The sequence below is a fragment of the Phaethon lepturus genome, unplaced genomic scaffold (assembly GCF_000687285.1).
Source record: "Phaethon lepturus isolate BGI_N335 unplaced genomic scaffold, ASM68728v1 scaffold19981, whole genome shotgun sequence".
NCBI classification, from domain to species: domain Eukaryota; kingdom Metazoa; phylum Chordata; class Aves; order Phaethontiformes; family Phaethontidae; genus Phaethon; species Phaethon lepturus.
In genome coordinates, this window is record NW_010515785.1 from 1 (window position 1) to 11,152 (window position 11,152).

The 11,152-nt window shown below is 43.0% G+C and overlaps 1 protein-coding gene across 1 annotated transcript; it reads left to right on the forward strand.

Annotated features, from left to right (window-relative positions):
• Positions 1 to 20: 20 nt before the first annotated feature.
• On the forward strand, positions 21 to 11,152 carry TSTD2 (thiosulfate sulfurtransferase (rhodanese)-like domain containing 2; the record flags this gene model as incomplete). The annotated part of the gene is made up of 8 exons (XM_010295882.1): positions 21 to 94; positions 1,704 to 1,812; positions 3,521 to 3,646; positions 5,581 to 5,686; positions 7,356 to 7,474; positions 8,129 to 8,287; positions 9,250 to 9,388; positions 10,761 to 11,152. Coding segments are annotated over 8 exons (1,092 nt in total), but the record flags the coding sequence as incomplete, so codon positions are not given.

An 11,152-nucleotide genomic window follows, 5' to 3' on the forward strand; every position in this document is an offset into this window, starting at 1 on the left:
AGGCAGCCGGGCTACATGGGTGCTCCCGTAGCAGCCCTGAGATCTCCTGCACGCTCCCAGACACGAGCCATGTTACCTATGATGACCTGACAAGGTAAGAAAGTCTCTCAGCTGTTTGGAGGTCCAGTACTGGCCTGGAGTGGGGTGTTGGGCTGCTCACACTTTACATGATCTTCTGCCAGTACTACTGTTTCTTTTTATGAAGTTCACTTGAGTGGCACTTTAAGATGTAGAAAGAATCTTCCCTGGTATTCCTTCAGATCTTCAGATGCCTCAATTGCCTTCCTGAGATACTTCTTTAGATGAGAGGTGTAGGTACCTTCCAGGAGTCATTTGGTTTATTTGAATCACAGCTGCTCATGCCTGTACAAAATCTGCAGATTACCTCTGTGCTGTTAAAGTAATAGATAGGTTGCATTTTTTTTTGATGGTAAAGGTGGGGACTTGGGAAGATTGAACTATCAGAGCTGTATTATCCTGCATTGTTAAAGCAGACCTGTACAGGTGTTACTTAATGGCTTAGATCTATAAGTAAGGAAGGACTGTAACAGAAGAGAGCAGAGCAGCAGGGTACGCACTACACAGGTCCCTTTTCTCTGCTCATTCAAGTACCTTAAGGGCTCGTTCATTATGAATAGGTTCACAAAAATGCTTCTGACTGTGAGAAAGTTCGGCTTGTGTGGCTCACGATCTCACTGAAAATTTTGACTGTTTTAGATATTTATTGAATTTAGATAGCTCAAGCACTTGAATTTTCAAGTTTTTGTGGTTTAACCCATCAGGTAGCCAAAACAACCACACAGCTGTTCAGTCACCCTCTGCTCAACAGTAGGACTGGGGAGAGAATTGGAAAAAAAAAAGGCTAGAATTTGGGGGTTGAGATAAAGACAGTTTAATAGGACAGGAAAAAAACAAAAATTGTAAAAGAGTATACAAAATAAGTGATGCACAGCACAATTGCTCACCACCCACTGACCGATGCCCAGACAGTTGCCGAGCCGTGGCGCATCCCTGACCAACTCCCCCAGTTTATACACTGATCAGGCATGATGTTGTATGGTATGGCATAGCCCTTGGGCCAGTTTGGGTCAGCTGTCCTGGCTGTGCCCCCTCCCAGCTCCCCGTGCACCCCCAGCCTGCTCCCTGGCAGGCCAGAGCATGGGAAGCTGGACAGTCCTTGATGGCTTAGCCACAACTAAAAACATCAGTACGTTATCAACATTTTTTCATCCCAAATCCAAAACATAGCCTCATAGTAGCTTCTGTGAAGAAAATTAACTGTATCCCAGTTGAAACCAGGACACAAGTGCAAGTTTGTCAAATTAAGCATGTAATGGGACACTTGCATACGCAGAAAACAGCAATTCTTCTGTCCTGTGTGTTGAGAGAAGCTTGAGAAGAGCACACAGTAGAGCAGTGGCAGAGATGTCCCAAGCAGCATGGGACAGATGAGTTCATTTTGTAACCAGTCCTGAGAACTAGGAATGTGGGAGCTTTTCTTAGTTCATATTCTTTCTCCCTGAAATAAATCAAAGGCAGCAGTGCTAATCCCTCCAAAGTTTGTTTGTTGTTTTTGTTTTCTCCCCGCATCTGCCAGAAGAAAATTTTTTGCTTTTTGAATGGTTACTGCTAATCATATATTTTTGTGCTTTCAACCCTAACATCCTTTTCCTATTTGTTCATTTTTGCCATGCTATGGGCAGCAAGGCGGGAGAAGTACTTCTGTATTACTGTTACTGTGAGGTGGAGGATCCAGAGAAACTTTGTGCTTGGCAAAAGGCTTTGTGCCAGCATCTGCATCTCACTGGCAAGGTAAGGTTTTAAGCAATGGTTGTATTCTTGAAAAAAAAAATTATTAAATAAATAATAAATAAATAAATAATAAATAAAAATCTTTCTTAGTGCAGGACAAGTGCGGCCTGTGGAGAACCAAGTGTTTTGCACCAGATGGTGCCTCGTCCATTGTGATTGCAGTAAGAAAGGCACTTAAATATAATTTTAAATGCTATTTAAGAACTAATGCTACAAAGAAAAAAATATAGATAATCTTACATCCCTTTAGATGCTGGGAACCTTGAGTTGTGCAGCATTGAGTGAGCCTCTGATCCACACAGCACACTGTCCGGACCCTGTCCTTGCAACACTTACCCCATTTCCATAATTCAAACTGTTACAGACTGATTTTTTACAGGAAAGCAAAGCCTTTTCATCTCTCCTACTGTCAAACAGAAAGAATACTCACATGAGAACTTCTTGATGCACTTTTAGATAAAGGCAAGGACCCACAGGTGGCATAATCACTGGTATCAACAGGGAGCTGCATGCAGGCATCTCCGTTAGAGTTACTGAACTGGGTTTATCCTGTGGGTTTATTTGTACAATAAATGCAGCACACACAGCCTGAAGGCCAAGCTGGAGGGGCAGCACTGTTCTGCATGGGTCTGGGCTTGCTCTGGGCACTCTGTTATGAGTATCACCAACTCCTCAATGCGCAATGGTCTTCCAGTCAGAATCGCTATGCCAAGCTGTAAAGTATACTGTCAGGAATGAGACTAGAGCAACTGACAGCTTAGACCACACCATGGGATAGCAATGCTTATTCCTGCACAGAGTCTTTGTTTTTTACATTCCTGGCCACGGAGGAATGTTGGATCCACGGAGGTGAGTTGGCTCATCTAGCTGGCCTTTTGAGGCTGTGGGCAAAGGTGAATTGTAGCCTCACGAAGCTGATGTTCCTAGGCTATCTGTGAGGAGAAGAATTTTTCAAGAGGGCAACTCAGAGCAGGAGACTACTTTTATCTTTGACTTGTCTTCCCAAGTAGCTTCTTTTTCTCTGCCAATGGTAGGCTCCTCCCCTGTTCTACATCAGCACACGTCTAGGGGTGAAATGTCGTGACACATTCACTTCTTTTTTTACTCAGCTATCTTGTCTGGTGGTTGGCATTTTTCTCAATTTTTTTCATTTCCAAGACAGGTACAGCATTCGCCTTTTTAACCAGTTGTTTTTTTTCCTTGCCTCTTATATTCAATCTTTTTTTTTCTCTTCACCACTTCAGAGTTTTTGTTGGTTTGTCAGTGCTGGAGATAAAATGACTCACAGTGAAATTTAATGGTACATGCAATATTATGCATATTCACATTTTTGCTTTAGCTGTGTGAGTCATTGGGCACAATCCCATTGCTCTTCCTGAGGCAGACTTCCAGAGGGAATTTTAATGCTGACTGCAGGATTTGCCTGTTAACCAGTTAGTATTTCTCTGTTCATTGCACAAACTTTTGACTGTCTTGATGTCATTCTTTTGAAATGGCTCAAAAGTGGTTACCGTGGTTTTATTCCTATTTCATTTACTGTCTTTGTGTTCAACCTCAGTATAACCATGTTTTCCTTCCTTCCTTAGTAGTCTCTTTTCTGAACATACTTCTGTGTCTGCCTTTTGTCACCCAGTCATATTTTGCTAATTTCACTGTGATCTGGTTTTGCTGTTACTAAGCCTTAGCCCCAGCTTCTCTTGCCTTCTAGGTGCGAGTTGCTTCAGAAGGGATTAATGGGACAGTTGGTGGAAGCAAAGTAGCTACCAATCTCTACATTGAAGTTATGCTTTCCCAGCCTCTGTTCAAAGATATTTTGTGTCAAGAGGATTTCAAGGTATGAAAGAATAATTTCTACACAGATGTTGTTAATGCAGGACACTTTATTTTTGATAAATAAGCACATTGCTTCTTGGTAGTATTACTTCTGCTCTAGCAGTTCTGCTCTTCCAGCACTGATCTAAGTCAAGGGTTCCTAATCTTACGTTGTTTAGATATCTCTGTTGGTTTTCACCAGTAAGTAGCCATTATCATGAGCAGTGATAGCAGCTGCTACAATCTTTGGCAGCTATGGGTGCAGCTGCAATGCCCAAGACAGGTGAATGAGGGAGTGTGCTTCAGCCCCACCATTCTCCAACACGAATTTACACCAACTTGACTGCCAAAACCAAAGCATTGCAACGTATACTTACCCAAGCAAACTATTTCCACACTTTCCTATTCACCCTAATTTTTCAATCCTCATCTAGAAGCCTGCTGGTTTAGGTTCATGCAGGCTTTGGTGTCCATATAGGTGCACTATCAGTTTCATGAATTGGATGTCTTTTAGAGAAAATAAACAGGCAGAGTCGAGATCTCCCTACTCCAGTTAGTGCCTGACTGGAGGGAGTGTGAGGTGCTAACTTCTGCTTGAGCCTGAGCATATGTGCTGATTGCTGTCTTCAGATGGTGATGGCAGCTGCGGCTGGCACTGTATGGCATTCTGGTAGGCTTTTGCTGTCCCAGCACTGTAGGTACTGGTTTCTCTGTGAGGAAGGAAAGCTGCTGCTTTTGTAGCATTTTTCTTTTCCACACAATTTATTTGCAGGGACTACTATTTTTTTTTCCATAAATAGCTAGATCAAAGGAGTTAGTGAAACTTGTGAAGCTCAAATCCCACATAGAGCTGCAATGCTGACTCAGTCTTAGCTTTTTAACTGTCTTTGTGCTTGGCTGAATTTCAAAACTAAATGTGACCTGTTAGTTATGGTCATGTGTAGATGCAAAAACAGAACAAAGATGGAATTTTACCTTGACCTTGTCAAAACCTCCAACCTTGCGTGATCTCTCTGGGCAACAACATTCATGCATTAGTACATGATGGTATTTTCTGTCTCACATTTCCTCTGCATGCTGTGTACTCAAGTAAGCGGGGATTTCAGGTCCCTGTGCCATGAAGACATGGGCATAGAGGAGTGAAAATTGTGCTTGGGGCTATAAAAATGTTGGCCACTGTAATTGCTGCAGACTCATTTCCGTGACAGCTGGGACAGTGCTGCACAGCACTGCACTTTTGTTTGAGTGTTTATATGCTTCATAGTGTCTAAATCATGTTTGAAGTTCTGCCCTACAAAATTCTCAATTCTTGTCGCCTGCAGTCAGGGCAGATACCAAAAAGGGCTTGCCGAGACCTCCAAAGGGGAAATCTGTGCTTGAGTTTTTTGGGGTGGGGGTGTCAGACTCCACTGTTAACATATCTTGAGCCTGGCTGACCTCCCATATGTCTCTTTCACACCTATGAACCACTGCAGTTCCCATGGCACATGTCATGACCAGCAGCCTAGGTGTGCTTGTGTGGGGCATGAGAGGGGCTGAAGAGTACTGCAGGGCCCAGATGTGTCAACATGATCCATTACTGGAGGTTATTTAATATGCCTGTCAGGGTCAGCATGCTGTGCAGAGGCCTTGACTTTCCCATGATAGGTGCTAGTGACATTGAGATCTGTTTTCCTTCCCATTCCTCGTGGAAGGAAATGGCTCCACGCCTCATGCCAAATGGTGCCTATCTCACCTGCGGAGTAGTCACTGGGCCTGAGACACCTGTCTGCTGGGTCACAGTAGGGGTCCACTGCCTAAACATCACGATTTAGAGTGTGGATTTCAGCAGAAATTTCCCTCAGCCACCGAGACACTTTCATATTCTAGTGAGTTGTAGAAATTAAAGTGAGTGGGTAGTTTTAATCTTGACACCTGGCAAATTTTGGTGGATTTTTTCTGTGTTTAATTTCCTAGAAGAGTGCAGGAGGAGCTCACTGTTTCCCAGACCTTCGAGTTAGAGTATTCAAAGAAATTGTACCTATGGGCATTGATCCAAAGATACTGTCTTATAAAGAAACTGGTAAGTTGATTTAATGAAAAATAAAGTCTCTCACCCAAGTGAGAGGTAAGTGAAGAATAAAGTACTTTCATCAAAAACACTTCCTTCTGCACAGTGGCCAGAACACGGGAGAAGCAGATATGGAAATTGATTTCTTCCTGGTGCAGGTAGTTTGCTGGCCTAGGTTTTGGTTTACTAAGCATTTAGGTGCTCAGAAAACTGTATAGAATTAATTTTCTGTTTTGTAGGAAACAGTAATAGTTCAAATGACATCAAGCCGTTACTTTGTTTTGGGGTAGAGACATACCTTGTGCTTTAGTCAGGGAATAAGTCATCATACACCTGCTAAAGGCAGATGTAAGATGAAGCTATGTGTGATGGTTAGGAAAGACATTTCAATGCATGAATATATTAGTATTTGTTCTAATTATTCTGTAGGTGCTTGAGACTGCTCGGAAGTGGTATCATATAAAGAGCTCACACGCTCTCTCATTGTGGTTAGCCTGCAGTAAGAACCAAGCTGTATAGGAAGAGCTTTCCGTGGAGTCTTGTGGATCCAGTGGATTCTGGAGCCGTGGATGCTGAGAAATGGGGTTTTTTTCCCCTCAAAAATGCTAGAATCACACTGAAGCTTACAGTTGAATATATACACGTTCCTATGTTAGGGTTTGCTGACTTGGCTTTACTTGTGTTGAAGCTAACAGCCATCTGCCTGCCTTTTGCACTGAAGCAGAGCCAAGTTCTGCATCAGGTTCATGCCAGTCCCCTAGCCCAGGCTGCATTTGTTTTCTGCTACCTGTAGCTGCTTAGTATGGATTGTGCCCCATAAGATCTTACAAGTAAGATGTAACTGGCTATGCATCTTCTATGAGGACCCTTAACATAGGTGGTAAGCAGGAGCACAGCAAACAGCAACTAACAGCAGTTTTGGGCTTTCTTTTCCACCAAGAGGTTTTGTTGTCGGTAGATTTCTACAGCATCTTTTTGTGGTTTTAGCAGAAGATTATTTATTTCCTCTGTTTTTTGCCAGTTTGTGGGATGCATGTTTGGATATTTCTTTCCTTTTTTCTCCTTTTTCTGCCTATTTTACAGCATTTTATGGAGATGGTTCACATTACTCTGGCAGGATCCTTGTATAGGGTTATTTTTTAATAAGGTAAGGAATTTTGGTGGGGGAGGCTTTTTGTTTTTCAGTAGGTTGGGAGTCCTAAGTCCTGAGCAACCTGAAAAACTATGTTAAAGTTGTACTGAAAATATACATGCTTATGGAAATTTTCCATTTTTATCAATGGAGAAGAGTTTCATTGAAAACGTTGCATTTCTGTACATTTCTGTGCCTTCAAATCTAACGGAAGATGAGCAAAGGGAAAGGCAACATTTTTCACTCTTTCAAGTGTAAGAGTTGACGGGGACATAACAAAGATTATAGAGACAGGTACCTGTCTGCTGCTGCTTCTGTCATGTGGAACAGTGTTGTATTTTCTTTCACTTGCCAATAGGAAGCCAAACATGGATAAACTTGGATGAAAGGTCTGTGAACCGTCGCAGAAAATTTTTGTTTGGAAATCTGAGGAGAATCTGGATCAGCAAGATCATATGTAACATTGTTTAGTAGTTCTGCTTCTCGCTTCTTTCTCTTATTTTTCCCTTTTTTTTTCTTTTTCTTTTTTTTTTTGTTTGTTTGTTAAAGGAATCCATTTATCCCCTCAGGAATTTCATAGAGAAGTAGAACAGTATTTGTCTAAGGCCAGTCAAGGACAAAACGATACCATCTTGCTGGACTGTAGGAACTTCTATGAAAGTAAAATAGTAAGTGTTGTTTGCTTGCTTCTTGCAGTGTGTTACAGGTGCTGGGGGGAAGCATCTCATGTTGTGAGGGTATAACCTTACTGGAAGTAGAGATTCCATGTTCCAGATTGACTGTAATATATACAAAGTTCAGTTTAGTAATGCATATCAGACACAAGCAGCAGAGAACCTGCTCAGTGACTTGGCATGGAGCCTGCCCAGCTAAGTGCTTTTACAGCTTGGGGCAAGAAGAAGACAAAGGGGTCCATACAACATTAGCAGTGAATACCATATAGTTTGAAGTAAAAGTACTATAATTTATAAGGGTGTTTTCCAGCATTTTTGCCTTGTCCCATATGTCATAAAGAATAGGGGCATCCTGCTGTCACACCCACCAGCCCTCCTCCGCTGTTGTGGCTCATCCTCTCTCTGACATTCTTTTCTGCTTAGCTTCCCCTTTTATGTTTCGTTGACGAGACATGCTGTGTCCAGAATCCTCTTACAGATTTTAACAGGTATTTTGATGCATATATGCAGCTGAGGAACTGCCTAAAGCAGCTGCAGTGAGCTGAGGGTTTTGGCCCAAAGGTTTGTCACTTCCTCTTGTTGGAGGCACAGACCTTAACATACAAGACTGCTTGTAACCAGTCACATGGCCATCTGTTGTTATTGCAGGGACATTTCCAGGGCTGTCTGGCTCCAGATATCAGGAAATTCAGCTATTTTCCCAGCTACGTAGATGAAAACCTGGAGCTTTTTAAAGACAAGCGCGTCCTGATGTACTGCACAGGAGGGATTCGTTGTGAAAGAGGCTCTGCTTACTTACGGAGCAAGGTGAGATGTCCTTCTCAGGGCACAAGTGTTGGGGAGTTGAGACTCCTTTAAGGGCAGCTGTCTCGTCTTTTGCTGGTAAATTCTTATTGAGCACAAACTGCTCAATGAGCAGGTGGGGAGATAAACGTCTCTGATGCACACTTACCTCATGTTGCCTGTCAGGGCTGTGTGGGTAGTTTAATGCAGCTCAGGATGATCTGCATGGACTGGTGTCACAGCATCACAGCAGTGATTCCTCTGTGAAAATAATTATGTAACCCATGTGCTGAGAAGAGGTATTTGTAAGTCTGCCTTGCCCATTGTAGCAGTGTTTTAGGAGGGCTTGAGAGCATTCTGCAGGGTTTTGACAAGCTCTGTCTAGGTTATGCTCTGTGGTCATTGCTGCACAGTTTGAGCATCTCAAGAGTGGTGAAAATCAGCCAGTCAGTGCTTTCCCAGTGTTGTGGAATTAAATCCAGCATCCCACATTGTTGTAATTGTGCTTTCCATCCCACTCTTCTGGATCCTTCCCTCAAGGAGCACGGGAACTGCACACATACATGTTCTCCAGAGATTTAAACCCTTGATTTTTTTTCTCTGCTGCGACAGTGTGAACCTTGAGAAATTCTGCTCCTGCTAACAGCTTGCTACACAAAAACAGAATAAACAGCAGTTCACAGAGGTTCAAAAGCATTTGATCAGTGATGCAGCAAACCTCCCTCAGCTGAGGAGGTTATCAGCCTTTTTTTGACTGCAATATTAAATGTGTATTTGGGTTCAAGTCAACAAGCCAGCATTGTGGAGCTGCACAGTAATCCTTAGTAGTGCTGCCTAGAGTTGTGGATGCACATGGTGCCATTTGATGGTCACTGCGAAGCTGCTGCTTTTCACTGACCCTTAGCATTTACATTTGCTTTGGGAACTCTGGCACACCACCACCGCTGCTGTTCCCTTCAACTTTTCTGCTAATATGCTTTAAACAGGCAGTGTGCAGAGAGGTTTACCAGCTAAAAGGTGGAATTCACAAGTACCTGGAAGAGTTTCCAGATGGATTCTACAGGGGGAAGCTGTTTGTATTTGATGATCGTTACGCCATTTGTTCCAATGAAGATATCATCTCAGGTAGGACTAGATAATGTAAGTGCAGAAGGCTGGGAAGCTATTGCAGACATTTCCACAGAGATGTGCAAGATAGGGGCAGCTGTGTGTTTCCACAGAGATGTGCAAGATAGGAGCAGCAGACCAGGAACAAACTGGTCTGTGTTCCTTATACTTGTTTTGATCTTTTAGTGCTGTCACTTCTCATGATGATTATCAACTCTATGGCTTTAACACATAAAATAGAAATGAGAGAAAAGGGGGTCACTAAACAGTTCCCTAAAACTGGAGCAGTAAAAGGAAGTATCTCCTGCAGAACAGCTGCTGTTATGAGCCATCCTGTAGCTATGGAGATGTATGTCAAGCACTACTGCTGTTGTTACCCAGTTGTTGCCCACAGTGCTGGTCAGACTGTAGCTGGCCAAGTGACCGAAGCATTAAATAATTCTGCTATCAGCTGTTCTCCGCTCCAGTAATATCACAGAACATTAGCACAGACTGCCAGGCACTGGGAGAGTGGTGGTACTAAGCTCTACGTTACTTTGTTATTTTCATGCTTTAAAAAGTTTCTGTAGCCTCTAGAATTTCAGTTACCCCCAGTTGAAGTTAAGAACATTGCCTGGTCTTTTGGCTGAGGTTGCTCTAGACGAAGTATGTTTTTGTTCTTCTCAGTTGCTGGGTGCAAAGAGATGGAATTTGGCTCTAGCCTTTTTTAGGAAGCACTGCTGGTTGTTCTCTGAGCAGGCAACTTTTTGAGCATAACCTCCCATTCCTCCTCTGTAATTACCCTGTACATCTTGGAGGTGCCTGGCTTGGTGTAGAAACAGAACACACTCCAGATACATCACAGCCATCCCTACAAAAGTTTCAAGGTGAAGTGTTTGGATAGACACCTTCTTGATGGTATAGCTAAACTGGGCTGTAGCTTTCAGTTAAAGGGCTAAAACCTGTCTGAAGTTATGGAAGGACTCTACCAGGACTGCAGATGACACCCATCTGCACAAGCCATGGGGTTTAGGTGGAAGGAAGTCCCATGGCACCCCCTTCCCCAGCAGGCAATGTTCCTGCTTACTGGCTTAATTACCACCAGCATATCTTTCTTCTCTTGGTAGCAAGAATCTTTAAATCTGTTTGATGGGAACTAGACAAAGCACTAGTGAGCACTGTTTCCTTGTCCTGAGGGACAGCTGCTCTTAAGTTTTTTACAACAAAATCAGGAGTTTAAAAATGAACTAGGTTCTAGAAGATCAAGCTAAAGCAGGAATTAAAAAGCTGGAAGACAATAGATAGCCACTTACATGAGAGATTGCAGCCCCCTGGTACCATGGAGGACCCTCTGCAAGGGGGACAGATGGGGCAAGTGGGTGTTAACTTTTTCTTTTCCTCCTCCCTCCAGCATGCAGATACTGTGGGACACTGTGGGACCAGTATAAACTTTGTTCCAGCCAGCACTGCCGGCAGCTTGTGCTGATATGTCCAAGTTGTCACAACAAAGGTCTTACAGCTTGCTGTCCTGTTTGTCAAGAGAAAGAGCTCAAGGTGACTTCAGGGGCTTCAGAACAGACACTTAAGGAGGAATGTGAATGTACAAGGAGGCGACCAAGGGTACCTATTGAACATGTCTCACAAAGGATGCCGGACACAGGAAAAGATTAAGCTGTTCTGTTAGCTAATCTGACATGTGCTAATGCGAAGGGCTTCTATAACCAGATCCCTATCTGTTATTCAGTTAGGTTTGGAAATCATGAAAATGTGTTGGCTTGGAAAGTCTTGTTCATACACTGCCTT